We start from the raw sequence: 19,610 nt of genomic DNA, 5'->3' as shown, positions 1-19,610 counted from the left end.
CGCGAGACAGACAAGGAAGACCAGGCAGGTAGTGCAGGAGTGCATCTCGCTCTCCAACCAGTGAATACTAATGAGGGCGATGGTTCCTCTGGGCAGTACAGCCAGAGTCAAGTCCACGGCATCACGGGTGGGGGGGGGGGGGGGGGGGGGGAAAAGAGGGGGAGGAGGAAGATCGGAAAAGCAATAGTGGTAGGGGATTCAATAGTTAGGGGAACAGACAGGCGTTTCTGCGGCGGCAGACGTGATTCCAGGATAGTATGTTGCCTTCCTGGTGCCAGGGTCAAGGATGTCACCGAGCGGCTGTAGACATTCTAAGGGGAGAGGGTGAACAGCCAGAGGTCGTAGTCCATATCGGTACCAACAAAAAAGGTAGAAAGAGGGATGAGGTCCTGCAGGCAGATTTTAGGAAGCTAGGAAAGAGATTAAAAATCAGGATCTCAATAGGTAGTAATCTCTGGATTAGTCCCGGTGCCACGAGCTAGCAAGTACAGAAATGTGAGGATAGAGCAGATGAATGCTTGGCTGGAGAGAAAGTTTCAGATTCTTCGGACATGGGACCGGTTCTGTGGGAGGTGGGAACTGAACAGGCCGAATGGGTTGCACCTCAACAGAGCCGGAACCAAAGTCCTCGCAATGGGAGTTTGCTAGTGCTGTTGGGGAGGGTTTAATCTAATTTAACAGAGGGATGGGCACCAGGATGTAGCATTAGAAAGGAGAAGCAAAGTACACAAAGGATTGGGAGAGACAGATAGCACTAGAGTAAGAAATAGTACGGTAATAGGTGGGGTCAGACTAAGAGAAAATACAAGGAGGTCTAAGATAGGTTTACACTGCATGTGTGTAAAGGCACGAAGCGTGGTAAATAAGGTTGGTGAGCTGCAGGCGCAAATAGCCACATGGGAATATGATGTGGCGATAACGGAGACCTGGCTCAAAAAAAGGCAGGACTCTGTTTTAAATATTCCTTGAAATAAGGTGTTCAGGAAAGATAGGGAAGGAAAGAATGGAGGTTGGGTGGAAGTATTGATTAAGGAGAATATTACAGTGCTGGAAAAAAAGGATGTCCTAGAGGGGGCAAGGACAGAATCTATTTGGTTAGAGTTAAGATATAATACAGGTGCCATTACACTATTAGGTGTATTCTAAAGGCCACCAACTAGTGGGAAAGATACAGAGCAGCAAATTTGCAGGGAAATTAGAGAGGTGCAAGAACTATAGAGTAGGAATAATAGGGGACTTCCAATTATTGTAATATAGACTGGGTTAGTAATAGTGTAAAGGGCAGAGAGGGGGGAAGAATTTCTGACGTGCGTTCAAGAGAACTTGCTTGGTCAGTACGTTTCCGGCCCAACGAGGAAGGAGGCACTGCTGGGTCTGATTCTGGGGAATGAGGTGGGGCAAGTGTCATTAGGGGATCATTTAGGGAACAGTGATCATAGTATCATAAGGTTTAGGTTAGCTATGGAAAAAGACAGGGAGCAATCCAGAGTAAAAATACTTAATTGGAGGAACGCCAATTTCAGTGGGTTGAGAACAGATCTGGCCCGGGTAACTTGGAATCAAAGATTGGCAGGCAAAACTGTAATCGAACAATGGGCTGCCTTTAAAGAGATGGTTAAGGTACAGTTGAGATACATTCTTATGAGGGGGAAAGCTAGGTTAGCTAAAGCCAGAGATCCCTGGATGACAAGAGAGATATAGAGAGTAAGATGAAGCAGAAAATGAGCGCGCCGGACAGATGTCAGGTTGAGAATAAGTGAGAATCAGGCTGAATATAGAAAGTTCAGAGGGGAAGTGAAAAAGAAAATAAGAGGGACAAATAGAGAGTATGAGAATAGATTGGCAGCTGATGTAAAAGGGAATTAAAAAGTCTTCTAAAAGCATATAAATAGTAAACGGGTGGTAAGAGGAGGGGTGGAGCCAATTAGCGACCAAAAAGACCTACACATGGAGGCAGAGGGCATGGCTGAGGTACTAAATGAGTACTTTGCATCTGTCTTCACCAAGGAAGAAGATGCTGCCAAAGTCATAGTGAAAGAGGTAGTGGAGGATACTGGATGAGAGAAATTGATAAAGAGCAGGTACTAGAAAGACTGTCTATACTTAAAGTTGATAAGTCTCCAGGACTGGATGGAATGCATCCTAGGATGCGGAGGGAAGTTAAGGAAGAAATTGTGGAGGTACTGGCCATAATCTTCCAATCCGCCTTAGATACGGGGGGTGGTACCAGAGGACTGGAGAATTGCAAATGTTACACCCTTGTTCAAAAAAGGGTGTAAGGATAAACCCAGCTTAACCACAGTAATGGGGAAGCTTTTAGAAACAATAATCAGGGATAAAGTTAAGTCACTTGGACATGTGTGGATTAATTAAAGAAAGCCAGTACGGATTTGTTAAAGGCAAATTAACTAACTTGACTGAGTTTTTTGATGAGGTAACAGAGGGTTGATGAGGGAAATGTGGTAGACATGGTGTACATGGACTTCCAAAAGGCATTTGATAAAGTGCCACATAATAAGCTTGCCAGCAAAGTTGAAGCCCATGGAATAAAAGGGACTGTGGCAGCATGGGTACGAAATTGGATAAGTGACAGGAAACAGAGTAGAGGTGAAAGTTTTTTTTTTGGACTGGACGGTGGTGTTCCCCGGGGTCGGTACTAGGACCATTGCTTTTATTAATATATATTAATGACTTGGACTTGGGTGTACAGGGCACAATTTCAAAATTTGCAGATAACACAAAACTTGGAATTATAGTGAACAGCGAGGAGGATAGTGATAGACAGAGACAGGCTGGTGAAATGGGTGGACACGTGGCAGATGAAATTTAACGCAGCAAAGTGCGAAGTGATACATTTTGGTAGGAAGAATGAGGAGGGGCAATATAAACTAAAGGGTACAATTGTAATGGGGGTGTATGAACAGAGAGACCTGGGGGTATATGTGCACAAATTGTTGAAGGTGGCAGGGCAGCTTGAAAAAGTGGTTAAAAAAAGCATACGGGATCCTGGGCTTCATAAATAGAGGGAGGCATAGAGTACAAAAGCAAGGAAGTTATGATGAACCTTTATAGAACACTGGTTCAGCCTCAACTGGAGTAGTGTGTCCAATTCTGTGCACCATACTTTAGGAAGGATGTAAAGGCCTCAGAGAGGGTGCAGAAAAGATTTTTTTAAATGGTTCCAGGGATGAGGGACTTCCAGTTATGTGGATAGACTAGAGAAGCTGGGGTTGTTCTCCTTAGAGCACAGAAGGTTGAGAGGAGATTTGATAGAAGTGTTCAAAATCATGAGGGGTCTAGACAGAATAAAGAGAGAGAAACTGTTCCCATCGAGAGAAGGGTTGAGAACCGGGGGACACAGATTTAAGGTGATTGGCAAAAGAACCAAAGGCAACATGAGGAAAAACTTTTTTACGCAGCGAGTGGTTAGGATCTGGAATGCTCTGCCTGAAAGGGTGGTGGAGGCAGACTCAATCGTGGCTTTCAAAAGGGAACTGGGCAAGTACCTGAAGGAAAAAAATTTGCTGGGCTATGGGGAAAGGGTGGGGGAGTGGGACTAGCTGAAGTGCTCTTGCAGAAAGCCGACATGGGCTTGACGGGCCGAAAACATAGAAGATAGGAGCAGGAGTAGGCCATTCGGCCCCTTGAGCCTGTTCCGCCATTTAATGAGATCATGGCTGATCATCCAAATTCAGTACTCTGTCACTGCTTTCTCCCCATATCCCTTTAGCCTTAAGAAATATATCGAACTCCTTCTTGAATATATTTAATGAATTGGCCTCAACGGCCTTCTGTGGCAGAGATTTCCACAGGTTCACCACTCTCTGGGTGAAGAAATTCCTCATCAGTCCTAAATGGCTTACCCCTTATCCTTAGACTGTGACTCCTGGTTCTGGACTCCCCCGCCATCAGGAACATCCTTCCTGCATCTAGTCTGTCTAGTCCTGTTAGAATTTTAAGTTTCAATGAGATCCCCTCTCATTCTTCTAAACTCTAGCGAATACAAGCTCAATCGACCCAATCTCTCTTCATACGTCATTCCTGCCATCCCAGGTATCAGTCTGGTGAATCTTCGCTGCACTCCCTCCATAGCAAGAACATCCTTCCTCAGATAAGGTGACCAAAACTGCACACAATACTCAAGGTGTGGTCTCACCAAGGCCCTGTACAACTGCAGCAAGACATCCTTGTTCCTGTACTCGAATCCCCTCGCTATGAAGGCCAACATACCATTTGCCTTCTTAACCGCCTGCTGCACCTGCATGCTTACCTTCAGCGACTGGTGCACAAGGACACCCAGGTTTCGTTGTTCTTCCCCTTTTCCCAATCTATTGCCGTTCAGATAATAATTTGCCTTCCTGTTTTTGACACCAGTGGATAGCCTCACATTTATCCACATTATACTGCATCTGCCATGCATCTGCCCAATTACCCAACCTGTCCAAATCATACTGGAGTTTCTCTGCATCCTCCTCACAGCACACACGCCCACCACCCAGCTTTGTGTCGTCTGCAAACTTGGAGATATTACATCTAGTTCCCTCGTCTAGATCATTAATAAATAGTGTGAATAACTGGGGTCCTAGCACCGATCCCTGCGGTACCCCACTAGTCACTGCCTGCCACTCGGAAAAAGACCCATTTATTCCAACTCTTTCCTTCCTGTCTGACACAGTTCTCTATCCAAGTCAGTACCTTACCCCCAATCCCATGTGCTTTAACTTTGCACGCTAATCTCTTATGCGGGACCTTATCGAAAGCCTTCTGAAAATCCAAATACACCACATCCACTGGTTCTCCCTTATCTATTCTACCAGTTACATCTCAAAAAATTCCAGTAGATTAGTCAAGCATGATTTACCTTTTGTAAATCCACGTTGACTTTATCCGATACTGTCACTGTTTTCCAAGTGCTCTGCTATTACATCTTTTATAATGGACTCTAGCATTTTCCCCACTACCGATGTTAGACATACCGGTCTATAATTCCCCGTTTTCTTTCTACCACCTTTTTTAAATAGTGAGGTTACATTAGCTATCCTCCAATCCATGGAAACTGTTCCAGAGTCTATAGATTTTTGGAAGATGACCAGCAATGCATCTACTATTTCGAGGGCCACTTCCTTAAGTACCCTAGGATGTAGATTATCAGGCCCTGGGGATTTATCAGCCTTCAATCCCCTCAATTTCCCTAACACCATTTCCCTACAAATACTGATTTTATTCAGTTCCTCCCTCTCATTAGACTCTATGTTCCCCGACATCTCTGGGAGGTTATTTGTGTCCTCCTTTGTGAAGACAGAACCAATGTATTTAATTGGTCTGCCATTTCTTTGTTCCCCTTAAAAATTCCCTTGATTCTGACTGCAAGGGACCTACGCTTGACTTCACCAATCTTTTTCTCTTCACATATCTATAGAAGCTTTTACAGTCAGTTTTTATGTTCCCTGCAAGCTTACTCTCATACTCTATTTTCCCCCTCTTAATTAATCCCTTTGTCCTCCTTTGCTGAATCCTAAACTGCTCCCGATCCTTAGGTTTGCTGCTTTTTCTGGCCAATTTATATGTCCTCTCCTTGGATCTTATGCTATCCCTAATTTCCCTTCTTAGCCACGGTTGAGTCACCTTTTTTGTTTTATTTTTATGCCAGACAGGGATGAACAAATTCTGTAGTTCATCCATGCGATCTTTAAATGTTTGCCACTGCCTATCCACCTTCAACCCTTTAAGTAACATTCCCCAATCCATCCTAGACAACTCGCGCCTCACACCATCGTAGTTTCCTTTATTTAAATTCAGGACCTTCGTCCGAGTCAAATACTTCACTCGCCATCTTAATGAAGAATTCTATCATATTATGATCGATCTGCCCCAAGGGGCCTCGCACAACAAGATTGCTAATTAATCCTCTCTCATTACACAATACCCAGTCCAAGATGGCCTGATCTCCAGTTGGTTCCTCGACATATTGGTCCAGGAAACCATCCTGTATACACTCTAGGAATTCCTCCTCCACAGTATTGTTACTAAATGGCCTCCTTCTGTCCTGTAACCATTCTATGATTCTATGTAATTTTCTCTGCCTCAACTACTCTCTGAGGTAAAGCATTTAATGCTCTAACAATTCTCCGTATAAAAAAAAATTCATCCTAATCTCTCTCTTCACTCAGTGCCAATTTTAAATTGATGATGCCTGGTCACAGACTTCCTAACTGACTTCTATACATCCCGACAAAAAACTTCTACTAAAGATAGCCAATATGAGTTCATGAAGGGAAGGCCATGTCAATTTAAATTGCTGGTTTTCTTTGATGTGTGACAAAGGAGCATGGCAGTAGATGTGGTGTACTTGGATTTTAGTACGGCCTTTGATACAGTTCCTCTGGAAAGGTTGGTACTAAAATCAAAGAAAGCAGAAATCATTGGAAATATTTTACAATGGATACACAATTGGTTGACAGATAGAACCCAGAAGGTGGTGGTACAAGGATTGTCATCAAGCTGGGAGAATGTTACCAGTGGGGTCCCACAGGGCTCTGTTTTGGGACCTCTTGTTTAATAACTTCATAAATGATTTGCAGCTCGGCGTCACAAACACAATAGCTAAATTTGCAGATGATACAAAGGTAATAAGAACGTAAGAAATAGGAGCAGGAGTAGGCCATTTGGCCCTTCAAGTCTGCTCTGCCATTCAATGAGATCATGGCTGATCTTCTGCCTCAACTCCATTCACCGGCCCTATACGCCATATCCTTTGATGCCCTTACTAGTCAGAAATCCATCGACTTCTGTTTTTAATATACCCAATGACTGAGCCTCCACAGCCCTCTGGGGTAGAGAATTCCAAAGATTCACCAGCCTCTGTGAAGAAATTTCTTCTCATCTCAGTCCCGAATGGCTTTCTCTTTATCTTGAGGCTGTGGTCCCTGGTTCTAGACTCCCCAGCAATGGGAAACATTCTCCCAACATCCACCCTATCAAGCCCTGTAATAATTTTTTATGCTTCAATGAGATCCCCTCTCATTCTTCTGAATTCAAGAAAATACAGGCCTAGTTTACTCAATCTCCTCATAAGACAGTCCCGCCATCCCAGGAATCAATCTCGTGAACCTTCGTTGCACTCCCTCTATGGCAAGTATATTCTTCCTAGATGGTGAAGGTGGTAGACTTAAAGCTGAACAGGATGAGCTACAGGAGGATTTGAATATACTTGGGAATTAGCCGATTAAATTAAAATGTAGAGAAGTGCAAAGTGCTTCATGTGGGGTAAAAAAATCCAGGAAGGGGCTATTACTTAAATGGGAAAAGGTGTACAGAAAATGACACACCCCTGGGGTTCCTGAATGACAAATTGAGACAATTGCAACACTGCTCGGTGGCAAATCAGACAGTGGGATGTATTAAAAAAGGTCAATATTGAGCCAAAAGAGTGAGGTAATCTTGCCACTTTATAAATCATCGGTGCGACCGCATGTAGAATACGGTGTACAGTTCTGGTCAACACAGTACAAAAAGTGATGATATAGCTATTGAGGGGATGCAGAAGAGGGCAACCAGAATGATTGAGAGAATGGAAGAATTGGATTCTGATATGCCATTATGTAAATTAGGCATGTTCTCACTGGAAGAGAGAAGGTTGGGAGTTGATATGATTGCTATTGTCAGGTTTCTAAAGGGACTAGATAATGTAGACCACAATAAGCTGTTTCAGCTTGTCCAGAACAGTAGAACCAGAGGACACAGTCTGCGATTGAAAGGGGATAAATTCAAAACTAATCTGTGGAAAAATATTTAAATGAGTGGTAAATCTATAAAACAGGCCCTAATATTTTGGTATACAGTATGAGTAATTTGAAACATGACATATGGTAATTGTAGCATGCTTGGGAGGAACAGGCGACTTTGGCCTTTGGTTCCCAAAGCTTTCCACAACTGGGGGCTTTTCCTTGTCTCATGTCTTGATCTGTTGTAGACTAATTGATAAAGATTGATTGCCATGATTAGTCAACAACTCCATTATTGTTGCATCATGAGACTACCAGGATGGTAAGTCAAGCCAAATGCACCATAGTCTTTCTTCGTCTCGCAATTCGCATGCTCCTAGGCAACCATTATGTATGGAAAATCTTATCGATTCGACCAAGTCAGTAACATTCTTCAAAGAATCTAAATTGGTGATGTAGTGTGCTCGGTTTTCCCCCACATATTTTTTGGTGAAAAGTCATAGCTGTTGTGTCTGTGTGTTGATAGAGACACTGAAGACAGGAGTTGGTTCATTGGTGTATACTAAGCAAAGTCTGGAGGGGAACTAACGGATACAACACAATATACAGGCTTATATAGCCCGAGTGGCCATTACCGGCATTACAGCACACATGGGACTCAAAGGCACATACACTACAATTCCTCCCCTTTTAGCTAACCAGTACATAATATTTTACGTAATTATTAATTACATGTTATAAGAAAAATAATATACACATTGCTGCAGTTAATCAATTATAAGTCAGTCTCTCTGGAGGCTTCTTGACTCGGTCCGGATAACGCCTCGGTGGTGTAGTAGTAGGTTCTTTTGGCAAGGCTGATTCGGCTTGAATGCCAGTGTCGGGTTCATCGGGTTCCAGTATCACCGGATCGGAGGTAGATATGGGTATCTCTACTTCATCGTTAGACGTATAGAGTTGTGGTGTAGGTTGTCCCTATTCGGATGACTCTATGATTTGGTCAGCATGGCGCCTTATTATGCTTTCTCCGATGTCCATGGTATACATCAGCGGTCCTAGTCGTGTGCAGATAGTTCCAGGCTGCCATTTCTCGGTACGGTAGTCCCGGGCCAAAACTTGTTGACCTATCTGGAAGGTTCTAGTTGGCCTTTCATTCATGCCTTGAAATTGCCGGTTCTCCACGTCCCTTCTGATGTTGGGCTTGATCAAATCCAGCCGGCATCTTAGGCTTCTATTGAAGAACATCATGGTGGGAGTTTGGTTTGTAACCACGTGTTGCATTCCTGTATGCAAACAAGAAGTTATCTACCTTATGCTGTAGATTTATGTCTTCATTACCCATGGCCTTTATGGCCTTCTTGAAGGTCTGGACAAACCTTTCAGCCAATCCATTGGTGGCGGGATGGTATGGGGCGGACGTGTAGTGCTTAACCCCATTGTTTTTTTAAGAACTTCCTGAATTCTTCGGACACAAATTGCGGTCCATTATCAGAACAGATCTGTTCCGGCAGCCCATTCCTGGCAAATATGGTCCTTAATACTGTGATGGTTTTTTTCCGTGGTGGTGGAGGACATCTTCATTACCTCCGGCCACTTGGAGTGTGCATCAACTGCTATTAAGAACATTGAGTCCGTAAATGGACCAGCAAAGTCAATGTGTACCCTTTGCCAGGGAGATGAGGGCCACTCCCATGGATGTAGAGGGGCTTGGGGTGGAGCGTTTTGGACCTTCTGGCATCCTAGGCAGCTCTTGGTCATTTCTTCGATGTCTCCATCGATACCTGGCCACCATACAAACGCTCTGGCTAGGTTCTTCATTTTCACTCCACCCAGATGCCCCTCGTGAAGCTCCTTTAGCACTTTATCCTGGAGTTTGGGTGGAATCACCACTCTGGATCCACACATCAAGGTTCCTCGGCACACTGACAGCTGTTCTCTTCTTTGCGAGAATGCTGGCAACAGTGGTTCGCCATGTGCTGGCCATCCCTTCACCGTTAAGTCATAGACTCGAGAGAGAGTCGGGTCATTTCTCGTTTCCTTTTCAATGGCAGAATTTGTTACTGGTATACATTCCACTATGGTTGAGTGGAACATCTCCACTGGGTCTACTGTAGGTGCCTCTTCTACCGTTGGCAACGGTAGGCGCGATAAACCGTCAGCATTCCCATGCTGTTTTGATCCTTTGTATTCTATGTTGTATTGGTGTGCCCCTAGAAAAAGGGACCACCTCTGTAGCCTTTGCGCTGTCATAATGGGAACACCCTTTTTAGGGTTGAATATGGAGATGAGGGGTTGATGGTCAGTCAACAAGGTAAATTTTTGTCCGTGTAGGTAATGGTTGAATTTCTTCACTCCCCATACCAGGCTGAGTGCTTCCCTGTCGATCTGGGCATAGTTACGCTCAGCTGAGTTCAATGAGCGTGACACAAAAGCTATCGGCCATTCCGAGCCATCAGGGAATTTATGCGATAATACTGCTCCTATGCCGTAAGGGGATGCATCGCACGCCAGTCTGATTGGCAGTGATGGGTTGTAATGAGCCAAAACTTCTTTGGATGTGATTAAGTCTTTGCATTTATGGAAGGCACGTTTACAGTCTTCGCTCCATTTCCAAATTACTCCTGTTTGTAGCAGTTCATTAAGAGGGTGTAGAAGAGTTGATAAGTTCGCTAAGAATTTATGATAGTAATTTAGTAATTTATTAACCCCAGGAACGACCTTAATTGTGAAACATTCTCAGGTGCTGGGGCTTTTATGACCGCTTCAATTTTTTCAGGTGACTTATGCAACCCTTCCTTATTAATTATGTGGCCACAATGATATTTGATTTTGGAAAAATTCGCACTTGGGGCGATTTGCTCGTAGGCCCCGTTCTCTCAGCCTAGTGAGCACCTGCTCCAAATTGGCAAGGTGCTCGTTGTCGTTTTCTCCTGTTACAAGGATGTCATCTAGGTAGCATTGAGTACCCGGAATCCCTTGGAGGACTTGCTCCATAGCTCTTTGCCAGATAGCTGGAGCGGATGCTACTCCGAAAACCAGTCGATTGTACTGGTACAGACCTTTGTGTGTATTTATCGTGAGATATTTTTAGAGGCCTCTTCAACCTCCATCTGTAGATATGCCTGTGCCAAGTCAATTTTGGTGAAACGTTTCCCTCCGGATAGTGAGGCGAAAATATCTTCTATCCTCGGATGAGGATACTGTACCGTGTGAAGGACCGGGTTTACCATCACCTTGAAGTCTCCACAGATGCGAATTTTTCTCTGTTCTTCAGATTTATCATTATTCAATGCTTTCTTCATGACTGGAACGATGGGTGTTGCCCACTCGCTCCAATCTATTTTGAATAATACGCCTGCATTTTCCAAATTCTCCAGCTCTGCCTCGACTGCTGGACGAATTGCGTATGGCACTGGTCTTGCTTTAAAAAACTTGGGAATTGCTGCATCTTCCACTTTTATTGAGGCGGTGACGCCTTTCAAGGTTCCTAGTTTCTCTTGAAACACTTCTTTGGCGTTGGTCAAGATGTCTTTTAATCGTTCAGGTATGACGTCATCGTCGTTTTTTTTCTTACTGGTGCCTGAATGGAGTGCCAGTCTAAACGTATTTTCCTGATCCATTCACGTCCTAACAGCGGTGGGCCACCATCTTGTAGAATGTATAAATACAACTTCTGTATTTCCTTGCCGTTGTATACAACAGGCACCCTTATTTTTCCTTTGGGGTATACTTTCTGCCCCGTATATGTTTTTAAGATAATGGATGTGTCTTTTAAAGGTATATGCGGAAATAGCCTCTCGTAATCCCGTCGATTTATTACGGTCAGAGCTGATCCTGTATCTAGCTCCATTTTAACTGGGGACCCTGCTATCGTGAGGGTAACCCAAATGGTCTGGTAATCATCTTTGGCAAGTACATTATGTAATTTGAGACAGCTTAGTCTCTTGTTTTCGGAGTCGCTATCGCTCTTCTGGTCTTCGGAGCTACTGTCCGTCATCATTTGTACCTTCCTGTACTTTTCTTTATTGATTTTTTTTCCCTGTCTGTGGATTTATTTTGTCCAGATCGGCATACCCGTGCAATGTGTCCAATCTTTCCGCATTCCCTGCATGCTTTGTCCTTGAACCAGCAGTCCCTCTGGTCATGGATGGATCTGCCACAGCGATAACATCTCTCGAAACCCTGTGTCATTTCATGGGTGCCGAAGTCCTGTGTCTTTTGTTGTATTTCTGCAGCTCCTCTTACGGCTGCTTCGTATGATACAGCCATACTGAAAGCCTTGTCCAGTGTTAAATCTTTTTCAGAAAGCAGCCTTTTCTGTGTTCCTTCACTTAAGAGACCGCAGACGAATTTGTCTCGAAGATAATCTGCTAGTCCTGCCCCGAATTGGCAGTGTTTTGATAGCTTTCTTAATTTGGTGAGGTAATCAGCGTTACTTTCATTCTTGTGTTGATTTCTCTTGAAGAATTTGAACCGTTCCGCTATCAGCAGCGGTGTTGGGTATCAACAATTTCTTTAAAATCCTTGTCCTTTGGTTTGGCTGGAGTGATTAAATTTCGTAACAGCCCGTATGTCTTTGCGCCCATTAGATTCAGCAGTACTGAAGCTTTTTTTTCATCTTCTATTCTATTTGCAGTGCAATATACCTCCACTCTTTCCACATATGTGGTCCAATCCTCTATCTCGCTATCAAAATTGCCAGACTTGGGCATCTTAGAAAAGATATGGCGCTTCCCGCGCTTTTCTTTCTTTTCTGCAGAAAAGATATGGCGCTTCCCGCGCTTTCCCGCCGCTGCTGCCGATGACAACGCTGTTTCCCGCGGTTTCCGTTCTTTTTTTATTTATTTATTTACAGTTGGAGACTCGTTCCCGCCGGACTTTCTCTCTAGGTCTAAACGCCGACCTTTTTGCAGCGCCGGCCGTCTCGAGTGCTCCCTCCCCGTCTGTTACTGCTTGCCTCCGCTTTCGCTGCTTGGCCCAGCTGTAAAACCAGCTGCTGGAGCCCCAGCCTGATGCCCAGGAAGGATTAGCGCAGTACCTGCCACCAGCTTGACCAGCTGGTGAAACCACAGCTTTTTTCACTTTCTTGATTCTTCTGGACGCCAGAGGAATCGATGTCCTTGAGGTGCTGCCGAATTGCAGGTAAGTCCGTTTCCACTTCGTTGCCACTGTTGTGTCTGTGTGTTGATAGAGACACTGAAGACAGGAGTTGGTTCATAGGTGTTTACTAAGCAAAGTCTGGAGGGGAACTAACGGATATAACACAATATACAGGCTTATATAGCCCGAGTGGCCATTACCGGCATTACAGCACACATGGGGCACTTAAAGGCACATACACTACAATGTCCTCATTTGCCTCCATTTCCTCAAAACCAACTCCCAGAAGTCTGAATGTCTCAGAATAAAAACCCCTCAATAAAAATGGTGCAGATGGACTACAGCCATGCATGCAGAGGTGGGATGTCCATCTGCCATAATGGTGGGTTGAGTGCAAAGTTGGGTTCATTTCAAGATAGCTTGGAAGCCCCCCCACTGTCCCTTTAGGAGGCATTTACATTTTGTTTTGACTATTCATGCAATAATACAGTCCTAGATACCTAGTGCCAACCAGTGGTTATTTAGAGGTTCTGTCCCAGGTGATGCCAGATCCTCTGATCTAAGGAGCATTTATCTGAGGGTAGCCCCATGTTACTAAGCAGGTATTTACCTTCTGGGAAGGATCAAATGTAATCTGTCCTTAATCTACACAGAATGCAGTGCCAGTTCTTGCTGCTACTGATGATTGCACAGTGCCAGTGTTCAAATATTTAATTAAAAAAAAGTCAGTGCTGAATTGTCTCCCTGCCTATGAACTTATGGCATGAAGGAAAATAAAAGGCTCCTTGGGATTGACTTAAGTTGTCAAGTCCTCAGTAGTGTCAACGGCCAATGTTTTCTCCATACCAATCGGTGCCGCCACTTGCTCAAAAATGCTAGACTTGTCGTGGCTAGATTTCTTAGGGTTACTACATTTGCCTATTTTGTTCTGAATGATATGGAAACCTGTTTTATGAAACAAATCTGATACACTGCAGTAAAATGTTTTGATGACGAGCATTTTATTACTATCACAATCGTGAATACGTCACATATCACACAGTACTTAATGATTTTGGTCGATGTTTGTGCTGAGCTACTAAAGTGTGGAGGCAGCTAACTTGTTTTGATGCTGACAATGTTGTGCATGGGTCAGTGCCAAAAGGCTTACAATATAGAGTACAGCCAGTTGAAGCACACTTTCAGTGCAGAGTGTAAAATTTCACTTTGCGTCTTGCCTCCTAGTAGGCTAATGGTTTTGTTTGTTTTTGACATTTTATTTGTTCACTATATGGCCATCAAGGGAGAATAGATTGGTAGCTGGCGTTACTACATACATTTATTACTTGCAGCTGTTTCTAGTTTTTCTAGAAAGACAGTTTTTCTTTTGTATGTTTGGCTTGAAAGAGACAGGCAGTGTGATATTTCTTGTAGGTTCATCACCCAGTGCCACAGTTTAGGCCTCTAGGAAGCCTAAAAAACAGAAACCCGAAAAAGAAATTGAACCTCAGACAGGCCAGACTAATTATCAAAATGTTTGATACTCCTCTCTAATGTACCCGAGAGAGGATGAGACTTGTTCCAAACTTTTGGCAATGAGATGTCTGACAACAGGAGTGCATATTATACTAACAGGAGCAGGACTCCATGTACTGCATCATGAAGATATTTTCATGTGCATGCTTAGCAAGTTATTTCCTCAGAACCTATCACGCTAGGCTATTAACCTATATTGTGTGAAGGATGTGCAATGGAGAAAGGCACTTCACATGAATTTAAATGAAACTAGAAATTCATTAACAGTGAAATTATTAATCTTATTCTGTAGCAAAGAATTCAGGTTTAAAAAAAACAGGATAGTAATAAACTCCTTGTATCTAAAGGGGACCAAGTAATATTTGTAAAAATGCATTTTTCTGTTTTTCCAAAAAGCAGAAAAAATTTGTAATATTAGGTACAAAAAATGTTCCTTAATGATTTACTGCAGAACACAAGGCAGTACAGGTAGACTATCCTTTATCCGAAAACCTCGGGACCAGCCGTGTTTCGGTTTTAGGAAAATTTCGGATTTCGGAAGGTGCGCGAAAACACTTCGGTTTTCAGAGGTAATTCGGTTTTCGGGAGTGCGGATAAAGGATACACTATCCCTTATCTGAAAGGGTGGGATAAATAACGACTATAAATACTGTAGTTACAGGGATAAATACTGTAGTACAGTTTATTTGTAAGGAAAACATTCAGGGTCGGTGGGGGTCGGGTTCGGCCGGGGGTGGGGGGGGGGGGTCGGCGGGGGTCGTGGTCGTGCGCATTTCGGTTTTCAGAAGTCATGCTTTGCTCCACTTTCGGCTTTCAGAGGTTTTCTGGTTTCGGATGTGCGGATAAAGGCTGGTACACTTACGCTGAGCGATTTCGGTTTTCAGAAGTGCGGAAAAATGCTACACTATCCCTTATCCGGTTTTTAGAGGGTTTCGGTTTTCGGAAGTCCGGATAAAGGGTAGTCTACCTGTATATACTATACATCAAACTGTAATGTGTCATTTGATGTAGAGCATATACTTGGTAAATAACTCTAAATCACGTGGTTTCTACATAATCTACTTGTTCCTTACAAGTGCTCCTGGCACGTAATAATACACTACTGTATTTATTTAAAAATCTGTGCATAAATTTCAACCATAAGCAAAAACACGATTAAAAAATCATGTTCACAAAAAACCCAAATAAGTCCCAAGATGCTTCCGTTGAAAACAGTACATCTGGAAATGCTTCCACAGAAGAAACTCTTGCAAGTGTCCAAATTGGTCGAAGGAATTCAACACCATAGTGGCACTAAAGCAACAGTGCTAGCTCTTTCAAAGTACAAACCATTTAATTCTTTATCACCCCTCCCTTACAGGGCACAGCGTCCTTTTTGATGTTCATATTACTTTTCTTTACAATCCAACTATTTACAGATTTCTGATCCTGTCAATCAAGTTTTTGAACTATGTAGTGCACACTAATATTTGCTACACTCGAAATCAATGTATTTTATGTAGACTGGGTGAACTAAAATGTTTACCAACACTTCACAAAGCGTTTTCAACGCCCTCTAGAGATTTTAGATGTATAGTAAATGATTAAGTTCAGACAAAAATCAGGATTTGATGTGATGATTTACTGTGATACAAATTCTGCATTCTTCAAACTTAGAGGTTTTGGACATGAAAAATGTTTGTCCTGGGTAGTTTAATCCTAGTCGTACTGCTAAACAAAATAAAAAGCTAACTCTGAAGGTTACGAGGGAGAACAAGTCCATCCATTTATTTATGCTCTTATCATACCAGGACACATCAACAAAAGCAGCTACCTTTTTCTTCCAGCTCCTTTAAACCTCGAAGGGACGGAACAGAAGAAGTTTCAGCTTCCATTGATGTGTGCACTACAGCTACACATTTATATGCTATTTTTTTGCTCTAGCCAGGAACACACAATGGTGGCAAGTGATAGCTAAATCCATAAAATATTGTTCAAGCATATATTTCTTCAACATTTAATTTATGGAAGTTCTGCAAATTTTAGCAAAAAACAGCATGACAAACTAGCATTTATCTGACTAGTCAATGCAAACATCTGCCAAGTAGTACATTTATAAATACTAAATGGGTATCAAGAAAAGATTAAGTCGTTTTTTTCTTTGAAGCCCTGCATTAGAAAACACATTCAAACACAAAGTTTAAAGGTCAAAAATATTTATCAATATAAAGTTCACCAGAATAACAAAGTACGATTAAAATACATCGTTGAGGCAGACATTTAAAATGGTTTACATGAATTCATATACCAGCAATTTGAACTTACTCTGGAGTTTGTTTCAGGTATGGAGGGACAATTCATACTGGTTTACCTGATGTAATAGTATTACAACATTTAGGTTAAAATGTCTAACGGCATCACCAACTGCCACAACTAATTGAGGATTCATTTCAGCTATGATGAAAATTTTCTATTTCCAGAGCCCTACTCAAGCTTAACCTTTGAGATCTAAATCCCAGAAGACCACATTTGTGCTGAGGTAAGCAGTTCAACACCAGGTGCTGGGGGTTCAACTTTTGGGTTTGCTTGGAACTCAGATATCAACCCTGTTTATATACTACTAGCTTTGGGGGGGGGGGGGGGGGGGGCCGGCGTTGCCAAGGCTTTTTTGTAAAACGGCAGTTTACAGGGCCGTGCGGTTTACGGCTGGCCGCTGCCCCGCTCTGTGTCTCGGGCCGAGCGGTTGTGAGGCCCGGCCCGAGTGACCCCAACTCACCTCCCGCTCTGGCGGGCCGGGAGCGGGATACTGTGCTGGAGCCGCACTGTGGGGGTTTGTTGTGCTGGTGCTGTCGGTATTAAAAAAATGGCCGCGACGTTTCGGGAGGCTGCAGTATTAGGCCCGCCCACACATGGAATGAAACGCCCCCCCGTGATGCAAGAGAGAGAGAAAGAGTGGGGGGATACGAGAGAGAGGGAAGGAGAGAAAGGGAAGGAGAGAGAGAGAGGGAAGGAGAGAGAGAGACTGGGGGGGGGAGAGAGAGAGGAGAGAGAGACTGGGGGGGGGGGGGAGAGAGAGAGACTGGGGGGGGGGGAGGAGAGAGAGACTGGGGGGGGGGGGGAGAGAGAGAGACTGGGGGGGGGGGGGGGGGAGAGAGAGACTGGGGGGGGGGGGAGAGAGAGACTGGGGGGGGGGGGGAGAGAGAGACTGGGGGGGGGGGGGAAGAGAGAGACTGGGGGGGGGGGGGGAGAGAGAGACTGGGGGGGGGGGGAGAGAGAGACTGGGGGGGGGGGGAGAGAGAGACTGGGGGGGGGGGGGAGAGAGAGACTGGGGGGGGGGGAGAGAGAGACTGGGGGGGGGGGAGAGAGAGACTGGGGGGGGGGAGAGAGAGACTGGGGGGGGGGGGAGAGAGAGACTGGGGGGGGGGGGAGAGAGAGACTGGGGGGGGGAGAGAGAGAGACTGGGGGGGGGGGGAGAGAGAGACTGGGGGGGGGGGGAGAGAGAGACTGGGGGGGGGGAGAGAGAGAGACTGGGGGGGGGGGAGAGAGAGAGACTGGGGGGGGGGGGGAGAGAGAGAGACGGGGGGGGGGAGAGAGAGAGACGGGGGGGGGGGGAAGAGAGAGAGACTGGGGGGGGGGGGGAGAGAGAGAGACACCTGGGGGGGGGGGGGGGGGAGAGAGAGAGACTGGGGGGGGGGGAGAGAGAGAGACTGGGGGGGGGGAAGAGAGAGAGACTGGGGGGGGGGGGGAGAGAGAGAGAGAGACTGGGGGGGGAGAGAGAGACTGGGGGGGGAGAGAGAGACTGGGGGGGGAGAGAGAGACTGGGGGGGGAGAGAGAGACTGGGGGGGGAGAGAGAGACTGGGGGGGGAGAGAGACTGGGGGGGGAGAGAGAGACTGGGGGGGGAGAGAGAGAGACTGGGGGGGGGGAGAGAGAGAGACTGGGGGGGGGAGAGAGAGACTGGGGGGGGGAGAGAGAGACTGGGGGGGGGAGAGAGAGAGAGAGACTGGGGGGGGGGAGAGAGAGACTGGGGGGAGGAGGGGGGGGGAGAGAGAGACTGGGGGGGGGGAGAGAGAGACTGGGGGGGGGGGGAGAGAGAGACTGGGGGGGGGGGGAGAGAGAGACTGGGGGGGGGGAGAGAGAGACTGGGGGGGGGAGAGAGAGACTGGGGGGGGGAGAGAGAGACTGGGGGGGGGAGAGAGAGACTGGGGGGGGGAGAGAGAGACTGGGGGGGGGAGAGAGAGACTGGGGGGGGGAGAGAGAGACTGGGGGGGGGAGAGAGAGACTGGGGGGGGGGAGAGAGAGACTGGGGGGGGGGAGAGAGAGACTGGGGGGGGGAGAGAGAGACTGGGGGGGGGAGAGAGAGACTGGGGGGGGAGAGAGAGACTGGGGGGGGGAGAGAGAGACTGGGGGGGGGGAGAGAGAGACTGGGGGGGGGAGAGAGAGACTGGGGGGGGGAGAGAGAGACTGGGGGGGGGAGAGAGAGACTGGGGGGGGAGAGAGAGACTGGGGGGGGGAGAGAGAGACTGGGGGGGGGAGAGAGAGACTGGGGGGGGGAGAGAGAGACTGGGGGGGGGAGAGAGAGACTGGGGGGGGGAGAGAGAGACTGGGGGGGGAGAGAGAGACTGGGGGGGGGAGAGAGAGACTGGGGGGGGGAGAGAGAGACTGGGGGGGGGAGAGAGAGACTGGGGGGGGGGAGAGAGAGACTGGGGGGGGGGAGAGAGAGACTGGGGGGGGGAGAGAGAGACTGGGGGGGGGAGAGAGAGACTGGGGGGGGGGGAGAGAGAGACTGGGGGGGGGGAGAGAGAGACTGGGGGGGGGGGAGACGAGAGAGACTGGGGGGGGGGGAGAGAGAGAGAGACTGGGGGGGGGGGGAGAGAGAGACTGGGGGGGGGGGAGAGAGAGACTGGGGGGGGGGGAGAGAGAGACTGGGGGGGGGGAGAGAGAGACTGGGGGGGGGAGGAGAGAGAGACTGGGGGGGGGAGAGAGAGACTGGGGGGGGGGGAGAGACGAGAGACTGGGGGGGGGGGGAGAGAGAGACTGGGGGGGGGGGAGAGAGAGACTGGGGGGGGGGGAGAGAGAGACTGGGGGGGGGAGAGAGAGACTGGGGGGGGGGGGAGAGAGAGACTGGGGGGGGGGGGGAGAGAGAGACTGGGGGGGGGAGGGGGGGAGAGAGAGACTGGGGGGGGGGGAGAGAGAGACTGGGGGGGGGGAGAGAGAGACTGGGGGGGGGGAGAGAGAGACTGGGGGGGGGGGAGAGAGAGACTGGGGGGGGGGAGAGAGAGACTGGGGGGGG

General features: G+C 46.6%; 1 protein-coding gene across 1 annotated transcript in view; it reads right to left on the bottom strand.

Annotated features, from left to right (window-relative positions):
• The window catches only part of LOC147117116 (dnaJ homolog subfamily C member 1-like), a 107,259-nt gene extending 90,071 nt beyond the window's left edge, over positions 1-17,188 (bottom strand). Inside the window, exon 1 of the mRNA XM_085987807.1 lies at positions 16,644-17,188. Within this exon, the coding sequence (XP_085843933.1) occupies positions 16,644-16,679 (36 nt within the window). The 5' untranslated portion in view covers positions 16,680-17,188. The remainder of the gene's footprint in view (positions 1-16,643) is intronic.
• Between the last annotated feature and the right edge of the window lie 2,422 nt (positions 17,189-19,610).

The sequence above is a fragment of the Somniosus microcephalus genome, chromosome 5 (assembly GCF_052327205.1).
Source record: "Somniosus microcephalus isolate GS21.2 chromosome 5, FLI_Smic_1.0, whole genome shotgun sequence".
In the NCBI taxonomy this organism is placed as follows: domain Eukaryota; kingdom Metazoa; phylum Chordata; class Chondrichthyes; order Squaliformes; family Somniosidae; genus Somniosus; species Somniosus microcephalus.
This window is presented reverse-complemented; position numbering and strand designations above follow the sequence as displayed.